Source organism: Penaeus chinensis, chromosome 17 (assembly GCF_019202785.1).
Source record: "Penaeus chinensis breed Huanghai No. 1 chromosome 17, ASM1920278v2, whole genome shotgun sequence".
In the NCBI taxonomy this organism is placed as follows: domain Eukaryota; kingdom Metazoa; phylum Arthropoda; class Malacostraca; order Decapoda; family Penaeidae; genus Penaeus; species Penaeus chinensis.
In genome coordinates this window covers 21,287,328-21,299,827 of record NC_061835.1, presented here as the reverse complement: position 1 = coordinate 21,299,827, position 12,500 = coordinate 21,287,328, and the positions used below count along the sequence as shown (strand labels likewise).

The following is a 12,500-nucleotide window of genomic DNA, read 5'->3' as shown; positions in this document are numbered from 1 at the left end:
CGCTAACAGTAAATGAAAAAGAAAATTACATATGACGATGAAAATAATAACAATATTACAAAGAAAGTAAATGAAAAACTGAATTGAATTATCTTACTAATGAAAACAAAAACAATAAAAAAATAACAGCACCAACAAAGAAAAAAGTGCACCAAAAACAAAAAATAATACCACGTAACAGAAAAAAAACACAACAAAAAACAACAACAACAACAACAACTATCCTCCGCACTCCCACAAACCCGAACGGAGAAGGAGAGACAAACAGACAAACAGAGAAAGAGAGCGCAAAATAAAAAAAAACCTTCACGCGAGCCGGTCGAGCCAGCGAATGAGCGAGCGAGCGAGCGAACGCGCGAGAGGGAACCCCAAACCTACGTTTTTTTTTTTTTGGGTTTCGTTTTTTTTTTTTTTTCGTCCATCGATGGCCTCTCGTCTCAACGGTCTATTGTACGCCGCTGGCCCCGTTCGAATCCCAGCGCGCGCATGCTAATGAACGCGGTCTCTGGGGTGTACTGGTCTGCTGGGACGGACACGCGAAGATACTGGATGTGGGGGGGGGGGGGGGGTAGAGGAGGGGGGGGGGGGTAGAGGAGGAGGGGGGGTAGAGGAGGAGGGAGGGTAGAGGAGGAGGGAGGGGAGAGGTGGAGGGAGGGGGAGAGGTGAAGGGGGGGAGGTGGAGGGAGGGGGAGAGGTGAAGGGGGGGAGGTGGAGGGAGGGGGAAGAGTAGGGAGGAGGGGAAGAGGTGGAGAAGAGGGGGGAGAGGTGGTGGGAGGGGGAGAGGTGGTGGAGGGGGAGAGGTGGTGGGAGGGGGAGAGGTGGTGGGAGGGAGAGGTGGTGGGAGGGGGAGAGGTGGTGGGAGGGGGAGAGGAGGTAGGAGGGGGAGAGGTGGAGAAAGGGAAGGTGGAGAAAAGAGGTGGAACAGGAGGGGAGGTGAAGGGGAGGTAGAAATTCGGAGAGGTAGTGGTAGAGAAAACGAAGAAAAATGAGGTGGTGGTGTGGACTAAAAGAAAAAAAGAAAGAAAGAAAGAAAGAAAGAAGGAAAGAAAGAAAAAGAAAGAAAGATAAAAAGAAAGAAGGAAAGATAAAAAGAAAGAAGGAAAGAAAGATAAAAAGAAAGAAGGAAAGAAAGATAAAAAGAAAGAAGGAAAGAAAGAAAAAAAGAAAAAAAGAAGGAAAGAAAGAAAAAAAGAAAGAAGGAAAGAGAGGAAGAAAGAAAAACCAAAACGAGTAAATGATGATCCGAGTGTTTCAATACAGTCGACGAAGAATGACAAATGAAAGTGATTACTAAGCAATACTTGTAGTACAAAGTGTATGAGCCACCCAATCCAGAAAATGAGAAGTTATACAACTCCATATGCACGAAAAATAAAATGAAATACAATAAAATGCCGTTTTATCTTCCCTAACAGGGGGAATTATCCTTAAAATATGCAATGGTAAAAAAAAACAGACTCATACCAGTATATGTAGAAAAAAATGCATCTTTGTCTCTCTTCCCAACATATAGAACAAAAAAGTAAAACTCAAACGTGGCGTGAAAACATGAAGTTAATATAGAAATATTTTTATAGTGTCGACGTCTCACGTAGTCTGCAAAACATCTTTATATGAAATCAATATCAATCTCGTTCCTACGCGAATGCCTCACAGTACGTCAAACAAACAAACAACAAACAAACACGCACACAACCTGTCTGTCTGTCAGTCTCTCTTTCTCATAACCAGATGAAAAAGAATTCTCCTTAATCACGGCACATTTCAAGTCATATGAAGGCTCAAGTGCTGCTTTTAGTGTCAATAAAGGAGGCCAATCAAGCGCGACGCCTGCTCCTTGCGCGGCGAATGAAGCTCATATAATAAGCGTCACGTCGACGATAATCATAAACGGAAACGGAAACGACGATAACAAGGCGTGTCGTATCTGTTAACCTCATTCCTCTATACACGAACAATAAAAAAACAAACCAAAAAAAAAAAAAAAAAAACAAGTAAATGCACCAATAAATCAATTAATACACTAAATGAAAAGCTGACCAGACCTCCTCTACCTCCAGCAAATCACAATTCACTGAGGGGGGAAAAAAAAAGTTACACCCCCACTCCAAATGCACCAAACATACCCAGGGCGCGCCGCACACACACGCACACACGCAACACACACACACAAACATACCACGCGGAGGGAAATGACTCATTCCCACGAACACGGACTCCCGACTACACCGAACCAGCTCAGGACATCGGCACCCAATGAACTCTGTGCATTTTATTTACTTATCTATTTATATTAATAACTCGCCAAGGGTGTGTTGAAGTCTCCTCTCGAAATGCAGTTCCTCCGCACTGCACTTGTCACTCGCAATTTTAGTTGATCTTAAAAGCTATTCTTGTCCAGCGATTTGATATCAGGTTTCCATAAATAAGCCTCAATTCCGGTGATAATACCATCCGTATTTTTCATTTTTTATTCTCCGAAGAATAATTTAGTTCTCGAGACACTTTGCTCAGCGCAAAACCATAACTTTGTAATATCTTAACAAAACTATTCCAACATTATGGTGCGAAGAAAATAAAATATAAGAATAGAAAAAAGAAAGAAGTAAAAAAATGTTTTTTTCCCAATCCCCACGCCCTAAAACAACTTCGAACTCTTTGACCTTTGACTCTTTTCCCATATAAGTGTATATAAACGTCTCGAAATGACCCCCACCCCTCCCGCCCCTACATGGAAGCTACCCATCCCCCCCTCCCTTCTTCCCTCGCCCCTCACCCCCCACCACAATCATAAAAACAAATTTCCGAGCTCTCCTCCCGGGCTAAAGGTGCCAAAACAAGTCAACAGCTTGTACTGAAACTCATTATTTTCCTAAGCTGAATGTTATACATATGTCCCCGGAAATAAAGAAGTAAAAATAAAAACTGATGTTGAAAAAAATCAAAAAATATTATTGCCTTATAATGAAGCAACATTTCTTTACCAAAAATAATTCCTAAAACTTTTGCAACCACAGAAAGTTGCACCCTAAACTAATTTGATTCTTTTCATAAAACTTCACAGGACCTGAATGTCGAAATCTGAAGCACAAATACTTGTACATTCATACATTACTATTTCAAAATGCAGACCTGTCACTAAGCCTCAACTTCGAATTTAACACTTTATACGCATGTGATAAAGCACCTGCCTTATTGCGTTATACACTGATAAGGCCTATCTAATGAGATAACCACACCTTATCATATAAAAAATAACACCAAGTCTCTCAAGCCTAATACTAAATTAACCCAAACAAATTCAATTATTAAAAGAAAAAGAAAAAGAAAGAAAAAAAGAAAGAAAAAATCTCAAGATACAAACAAATTCTTTGAAAACTTGAAACGGTGGTAAGTGACACAAACACCACCCAGGTCATTCTAGGAATAAAACCTCTGCATGAAAACCGGTATACGTGACAACACACTTAAACTTTTATTATCAAAGGTTTTGGATAAGCCAACTAGTTTATGACTTTTTATGCTATTTTGCTAAACTACCATTTAAATATAGCCAGTCAGAAGAATAAGAAAGAGTGTTCTTTAACATTATTGTACATGTTATAGAGAGGTCAAGATCAAAGTGCCACACATTCTGATGTAAAGATATTGTATAAAAAAAAAAAAAAAAAAAAAAAAAAAAAAAAAAAAAAAAACTTAATAGAGCTGCAGAATTAGTTCCAAAATAAAATGCTACATATCCATATGCAAAAATGATTTTTGACTACTTTCACCTGTTCAATATATTTACCAAGTAAACTGACTGTACAGATCATGAATAATTTGGCATTTCTGATTGACCAACAGAAGGGTAAATCTAGTAATTTCCCTAACCAAAGATTATATATATACATATACATATACATATACATATACATATACATATACATATACATATACATGTGTGTGTGTGTGTGTGTGTGTGTGTGTGTGTGTGTGTGTGTGTGTGTGTGTGTGTGTGTGTGTGTGTGTGTGTGTGTGTGTGTGTGTGTGTGTGTGTGTGTGTGTGTGTGTGTGTGTGTGTGTTTTCCCAATGACTTATCCATCCCATTTGCATAATCACACAGTGCCAAAAAATCACAATTCTAGAAAATGGTTTGGTATCATGTGATCGTTTCTTGCCAGCCCTTCTGAACAGGTCACATTTTCTGTCACTTCTCTCAAGACTGAAGTTTTGTTTGTTTTCTAACTATCCTCACTAAACATTACAAATGTTCTTATATTACTTCTTCAGAATTTGTGACTTTCTGTTAAATACATATTACTATCATCATTTTTTTTAATTTCAACTGCACGGTATTAATAATTGTATTCTACTAGATTATCATCACACAGTACCTGTAAAATAAACCCTATCTGCTTGACTGTGATACAAAATGCCCTGAATATGCTCCTAATCTCATGATGTTGAAGATAACAATTGAACTTTCAAATAATTTAATATTTTGGTTTGGTAAAATTACCATTCTCGATCTATGCTGTAAAGTATAAATATACTGCAAGACTAACAGTACATAGAACTAATACATTGGGGACTTCTAAAGACCCTTTTTTCATACAGGTGTTAATGCAAATTGTAAATTAAGTAATTAATATAAACAACCCCTGCAATTCATGTTCAAGCAATATCACCACACACACTGGCAGGATTGAGCTTGGAAAAGTTTTATTTTTGATATAAAAGCTGTCAGACTTTAGGAATCCTGGGCTGAATTACCTGCCTTTCAGAACAGAATAATAAATATACAAATAACAATTAATAAAGAGCATAAGACTGCACGTTAATATAATCCCAGCCTGTAGTGTATTGCAGCTTATGCTTCTTGATCCAACAAAATCTCCAATTTGTATGTTACGGCACAACAAAGCTTCCACGGACTCAAAGTTGGACAATAAATATGCCAGGGAGGTTTGCAAACTCTGTCCTGACTGAAAATAGAGTAATGGTCTTTGCTGGGGCTCTCAGAACCCCAGACTTCATTAATCTGCCTAAGTCCAGGGTTGGATAAGCGGATGTTGTCTATAACATTTGCTAGGAAATGAATTAGACTTATTTGAAAGACAGACTCTCAATGCTCTTCGTTTTCAGTGGCAGACACAAATTCACTGTCAAAATATAGAACTTTATACCCCCTGTAAATTAACGTTGGTGATTTATGAGGTGTGGCCTCGCGATTTTAAGGAATCTTCATCTCAAAAGCGGCTTAATACTGAAACGTCATATTTTAGATTCTTCCACTGATTATACTGAAGTCTCTTCGGTGCAATCTACAGATAATTCCAAAATAGTGTCTCAAGAAGATTCCTGACTATTCGACTGAACTCATATGGTGACCAATTTATAAGAAAAATAAAGAAAACAGAAAAAGAAAAAGAAGTAAAAAGAAACACACACACACACACACACACACACACACACACACACACACACACACACACACACACACACACACACACACACACACACAGACACAGACACAGACACAGACACAGACACAGACACAGACACAGACACAGACACAGACACAGACACAGACACAGACACGCACGCACACACATACATATAAAAATTATAATAATAAAACCTGATTATTACAACTTCTCTTACAATCATACTACATGGTAAATCTGCAGAACAGGACCTCGACATGCAATGCTGTGGCCTCTGAACGTTACGCTCCTTCAAAGGCCAACAACCTCTACCGAGCTATATTCAGGCAAGATACAACACTCCGCCTCGTGGGGTCTATAAGCTCCACCATGCCAGAACACCTTTAATGACTTTGTCGGGCCGTAATGAAGAGCAAGTAGCCTTAAAAAAAACCCGTATGTGCCAGCGTTGCATCGTCTCCCTTGCGCACAACAAATCGTACATCAGTGAGGGTAATTTTGGCTCATTTATTCGAGGGAATTGTTGATTTTGTGCGTCTCAGGCCACTCTTACGCTGGACAATGCATGTTATCATCATTACAAGTTTCTGTATACTGCAACTACATATTTCTGCTATTTTTACATACATGCAAAGGAAAAGAGATTATTTTACTATCATTAACATAATTCTGAAGGCAAGAAATGACTATAATCTACAAGCCACTAATGAAAAAAATATATACATACATCAACTGCCAGAAATGAAAGTATATTCAGCTTCATTACACCTTAGTTACCTAATCTCACCTGTATTTCCCCCCCGAAATATACCTCTACACAAGAAGAAAAGCATCAACACTACATGACAGTGAAATTACACGTATTACTACTTCCATAGACAAAATAATCCGAGAATTACTCTTTTCTATCACGCTGTGCCGGTTAAATAAGCAAGGACCGGATTTGGTTTTAAGAAAAATACTTATTTCTACGAATTCTATCGATTACACCAACTCGTGAGGTTATTCCTCACTCGGTGCTAGATCACCTCTATTTCTACTTCTCAAAGCTCGTCTAACTCGTGGATTCTGACTTAATTTATGAGGGTAATTTAGGAATTTGGAAATTTACCTTCTGTGTTGCGTTGTTCGCCGTCGCTCCACTCGTCGAGGGCGTATCCATTATCACTTTTAAAAACACTTTATTTCCTTCTCGAGATATGACACAAACACTACACAATAACCCGACGCACTCTCGAGGGATTGGGTAGATTATTTACAATGATTTGCAGGTGGATTGGGAATTATATCGAATATGTCGTGCGTAGCCATTTCCCTTAGCCTCTACATCGTAGATTGTTATCTACGTGCATCGGCTCAGCCCGGGTGATATCTGCAACGGGATTGATAGCTACAGATTCTACAGGTTCTGAGGAATGTTTATTAAAAGGCAAGAAGCTAGAGTTCAGCTAGGTAAAGTTGAAATTTCACATTATAAAATTTCCTTTATAATGGTGCTTTTGCTCATCAGCTCCATCAAGGAGGACTATGAGCTACGAAGGGGGTGTTCGTGTGTGGTATGAGATCTCACGCTTTTCTCCGTACTTTCAGGTATTTGGCCCTATTAGAGAAACTTCTAAAGAGAGAAAGTTATATCCAATAGTACCGAAATATGTTTTGATCGCTGAATAACCTAGGAATTACCTGATTTATGATTCTCAACTCCCACCACCCTTCACAGCTCTGCAAAACAAATGAATGCGCGATCTTCCAAATCATGGGGGAAGTAAAAGGGTTCTGATCCTATATTCGACTCCACAGATATTATTCAATCCCCTTGATGATATACGAATTTTGATTCAATCCTAATTCAATCATCTAAAATTTAGAGATGCCTTTCTAAAGTATCCATAATCTCTAATTCCTTAAAAATAAGTCAGACCCCTATGTAAATCCTCAAATGCAACGCAAACCTCTTACAGAATTTAGAAAACCAATTCAAACTTTAAAATACACACTAATCCCCTTAAAAGTGACGCCTATTAGGATTTGATCTTCTTTAAAAAGACGCAATAGGATTCGATCTCCTTTGAACTAATGTAAACAATGTCGGCGTCCACGATGTTCCTCCGGGCTCTTGTAAGGCCTGTGTTGTCTGCAATTTCCAGCAATGGCACAGCTCCTAAGACTTTATTACAGGTATATATGATAACGTTATATTATTGTGCTTTTATGAGACCAGTCGTTTATCACATCATTATATACTTTCAGTTTATCACAAGAATTTGTGTTGATTGTTTACCTCGGATTTTTTTCTTCATTGATATTATGCAATTGTACTTAGATTATAGTGGATTTAAAATGGCTAAGTATTTGGTTGTATTTATTGTTGTTTCATATTTGATTGTAGCTTAAAGCATTACTTTATGAATGGATAGAGTCGGTAAAGCCAATTTCCCTGCCCTGGTAAAGGCCACAGAACTGCCACTATGTATAATGGAATATAATAGGTAGATAACAGATGAAATGGTTACACATTGAAGTGAAGCACATCTTCAACCTCAGCAAGTTCTCTTTGTCACCACCTTTCTATGTGGTACGAATCCTGGAAGATTTTTAGGGTGTGACTATGTTTATGGTATCGTACTGCGATGTCTATTGACTATTTTTCCAGTTCTGGTTGTGTGTGCACAGTGTGGAGTTCTCAACCTCACCTGTAATCATAGTACTGAATCAGTTACTATATTGTCTAATGCATGGGGTAGAGCCTCCCAAAGAATCCTACGCAAAGAATCCTCCACATATTCATAGCAGGAGAAAGCGTTAGACAGACTCTGAATCAAGCACTCCTTGATGTCAGTCTTGCTCTACCCTGCCGTGGGGAGAGTGAGAATTCTACACTGAAATGACAAAAATATCTGCTACATATCAATGCTCAGAGACTAAGTCCACAACACCCGCACACAGCCAGAGTTCGTAATGCCACATTTTCTGTATGTTAGTACAAAGTGTTAGAAAGAAGGGGTATAGGGAGGGCTTGTCCCACATCTAGGGAATAGATAGAAGGCACGATAGGTTAAGTTTGGATTTTGGGTTCGCATGAAACCCTGTTAGTAGGACTTTGTCTCTAGAGGGTACATTGTTCTTGGTAACAAATTCCCAGAAATTCAATTTAAAAAACAAGTATGGAATGATTACCTCATGGTAGATATAACCACGTAACTCCACTTCAATATAGTCTATTGAACTCAAAAATAAAATTGACTTCTTCCCAAGAGTATTCTGATGGTTGTTAATAGTAAGGAAATCTTTGTTATCAAAAATAAAAGAGGGAAATTTTGGTTTTACTTCTGGTGATTATAAAAAATATTGAGTAAATTATGCCAATAATTATGTATCTAGCTATATCTGATATCTCACGACGCACTCATTAGTTAAATGTGTTGATGTCATTAGATCCACCCCCTTTTCTGACCCCAATAATCTGTGGCAGATGTTGCCAACTAAGATTTTCATGAAGTTGGAGTGGGGATCCCTGGTTATATGTACCTTGGGTTACCTTGATGTAAACAAGTAACTTTTCCTCTTTGGCAAAATTTTTCCATCTTGAAAGGAGATACAAGACAGATAAGAGAGAAGATCAACCAATTTTTTTCTAAGTTCCTCACTATGTTTACATTGCTCTGATAAATACTGTGACCACATAACTTGTTACTGTGATCTGTCAAACAGTTCATGTATTATGACGTTCTTGTGAAGACGATTATTTTGTAAGTATCAGTCTGCTTTTCTTAATTCATGTATTTAATGAATTTCTTTATTTCTTTAACATGTTTTAATAGTTATTTACGCTATTCATCTGTACATGCACGTTTCTGCTACTAAGATATTTGACAGCTTTGTGAGACATCATTCCCTGACAAACACCCTTGAGAAATGTTTTATTTTTAGTGTTGCGTTGATTCCGGGTCATTTATAAAACAGCATAGAGATTATGCAGAAGTAAAATATATTAGTAACATTCGCAGCTTGATATTTGAGCCAAGCAAGTGCCCGAAATCCCCCCCCCCCAAAAAAAAAAAAAAAAAAAATAGAAACCAAGCAACTTAGACAATAGACAGAAGTGAAAAAGAAAAAAAAACTTTTTTGCTATAGAAAGGGATATAATTTTCAGCGAGCAAATTATTTCTATAGCCAAATATAGTATTTGATTGGACAAAATTGTGTGCCCCATCCATTTTGAGTCACCCTGGGAGACCAGGTGGCAGAGTCCCCAAGTAGGTAGTATATAAAACAAATTGTATTAATCCCATGAGGGCCCAGGGGTTGAAGCCCTCTGCCTTGGGAATGTACAGAATGTACTGTATAAATTCCATGGGGGTCTAGGGGGCCGAACCCCCTGGCTGGGGAATATATAGAACATATTGCATAAATCCCATGGAGGTAGGTTAGGTTAGGACATCTTACAATACATATTCAGGAATGTTACTCTACCATGAACTGAGGACTACTTGTTGTTATATTTTTCTTTATGTACATTATTTTAGCAATTTTCTTTTATTATAGTAAGCACATTACCAAACAAATAGATTTCTTAAAACTTAGGGTCTCAATTCTTCCAACTACCCTAGAGGAGGGAGTAGAAAGTACATTCAGGTTATTATTAAGGTTAGTATATAGAAGATAAAAAGTGAAGTACTAACAGACTTCTTTTTTCTTCTTCTCCTTTTTCTGATTTGTTTAAGATACATGTTTTATTGTTTCATTTGTTTTTTCGTAGATTGAAGGAAGAAGCCATGCAGCATCCAGTCTATTCACAAGCACTAAACTAAGGTGCGAAGCTGAGGAAGGAGAGCCTCAAGCAGAACGAGACCCACTGAAAGACCGATCCAAAGTAGTCCCTGTGGAGACCAGCGTGAAATACCTCAAAAGCGATGGTGAGATTACGTTTGGCAACAGAAGTTATTGTTGCTCTTATTATTATTGTTGTTATTGTTATTATTATTATTGTTATTATTATTGCGGTTATTATTATTGTTATTATTGTTATTATTATTATTATTATAATTTTTGTTATTATTATTATTATAATTATTGTTATTATATTATTGTTATTATTATGTTGTTAGCATTATTCTTGTTATTATCTTTATTATTCTTTTATTATCTTTATTATTATTTTATTGATATTATTTTTATGTATTAATACATTTATAGAGATTTCTCAGAAGGGGTGTCAATTTTGTTTATAATTGGTAAGGGGAGAATCAGTTTTATTTATATTTGTGATGTAAAAATATATATATATTTTTTTTTCTATCTTGTCTATCTTTTTTTTTTTTTTCAGTGATATGTTATTATAAAGTTAAAAAATTGTACTTCATTTATAAGTTTGATGATTCAAGACAGGACAGATGTGTATAGTTATTGTGATTATAGTTATTTTCCAAAGCTGAGAAATGAAGAGTTGATTGAAATTTATGTCATCCTAAGCCCAAGAATGGAACTTAAATAATCGAAAATTAGGTACACCTTGGATGACATCTGAAAAACTTAGACATGTAACCCTTTGTGCTAGAATGTTATGACATACATACCATGTCTACTGTGATTTTAGTTATTTGATTATCGTTACATATAGATGAGATAACAGGTACTTAGTCCTCAAGGAATCTTACTTATCTCACCAGTTACCTCTTTTTTTTATATTTTATTACTATTAATTTGTCAGCATTATAGTAATCATAGTGTCATGGTATTGATTCTTATAGCTTTAGGGGAGAAAACAACATTTATCTGAGGAATTAATGGATCAGCATATCATATGGGGTTCTGTAGGCATACTTATTGACTTCTTGATGACCGAGCACATGTGGAGCTAATTGTGAGTTACAGAAGAGTTACATTTAGATCATTTTTGAGATGGAGAATCATTTTGCAGTCCCTCTTTATACTGTTACTTGATGTATAAGCTAATATGAGTACTTTTTTCCCTGTGGTATGAAGTCATTCTTTCCTTTTTTTTTATACTTGTAGTTCATATTTTTTATGTATGTCTGCCTTGGGAGTATATACAATTTTTATGAATTAGAAAGTGAAAACTGTAAGAAAATAAATTTAAAAGGAAATTGTGGAAATTGGAGAAATATAGCAAGGCAACCCATTCAAACACAAATTAAAAAAATGGAGTTTGTGACCAGAAAATGGTATGAATTTTATTTTTGTTGGTGATAACAGCTGTGGTTTGCAAAATAGTGGTTGATGCAGGTCCATCAGTTTTTTGCAGTTGCTATCCCAATTTGCACGCATACCCATAGTAATGACTTTCAATAATACCTTCCAGTAATATTGCTATTTCAGTGCAAGACCATGATGTTTAGAGGGTTATTTTTTAACTTTTTGAGTAGCAAGAAAAATTTTGTATATGACAATTAACCCAGTGCCGACAGGCATGACATGTATGTACGTGCTATGCCCACTGTGAGTACTTGTTTGATTGTTTTTACACATAGATGGCTACACTTGTACTAAGTCACCAATGAGCCAGTTACGAGTACTGCCTGTCTCGCCCGTCTACCATTTTCTTTGATTTACAAAAATATTTTACGTTATCTTATTTTGCTGTTACTAATGTTTAAAACATTATAATAATTATAATGTTTATAATAAGAATAAAATCATTGATATTCATAGCACTAGTAAAAAATTAATTTTTCCCACCAATTCAAATCAGGAAAGGCCACAAAGTATACTAATTGACTCCTTTGTGGCTAAGCACTAGCAGAGACATCTATGTGCAGAGACTTTTCACAAAAAATATAGCATTTTCCCCATTTTTTTATTAATTTTCCCCGGCGGCATTGGGTTAAAGCATTTCATATCCTTATTAAGCTATAAACTGATTGGTCTCATATTGAAGCCATTGACAATGGTTACATGCAATGTCCATTGTGGTACTGTTTTATGATTGTCTTATTGATGTTTTACATCAACAACCCAATCAGATATCTTGGTGACCCAGTTATGGACCACATCTCCTATGTTAAAAAAAATGCTAGGTTAGAGATGAAGGGGAACAGAGGAGTATTGCT

The 12,500-nt window shown here is 36.6% G+C and overlaps 2 protein-coding genes across 5 annotated transcripts in view; one reads left to right on the top strand and one right to left on the bottom strand.

The window, feature by feature from the left end:
• Positions 1 to 6,969, bottom strand: part of LOC125034302 (serine/threonine-protein phosphatase 1 regulatory subunit 10-like) — a 119,113-nt gene extending 112,144 nt beyond the window's left edge. For 3 of the 4 annotated variants that reach the window (XM_047626065.1, XM_047626067.1, XM_047626066.1), the window contains exon 1: positions 6,542 to 6,969. In XM_047626065.1, coding sequence (XP_047482021.1) covers positions 6,542 to 6,592 — 51 coding nt within the window. In that variant the 5' untranslated portion in view covers positions 6,593 to 6,969. Of the gene's footprint in view, positions 305 to 6,541 lie in introns of those variants that run through there. The other variant, XM_047626069.1, reaches the window with a different exon arrangement.
• Positions 6,970 to 7,452: 483 nt separating this feature from the next.
• LOC125034144 (28S ribosomal protein S18b, mitochondrial-like) overlaps positions 7,453 to 12,500 on the top strand; it is a 7,408-nt gene continuing 2,360 nt past the window's right edge. The window contains exons 1-2 of the mRNA XM_047625812.1: positions 7,453 to 7,608; positions 10,190 to 10,346. Of these exons, the coding sequence (XP_047481768.1) occupies positions 7,516 to 7,608; positions 10,190 to 10,346 (250 nt within the window). The 5' untranslated portion in view covers positions 7,453 to 7,515. The remainder of the gene's footprint in view (positions 7,609 to 10,189; positions 10,347 to 12,500) is intronic.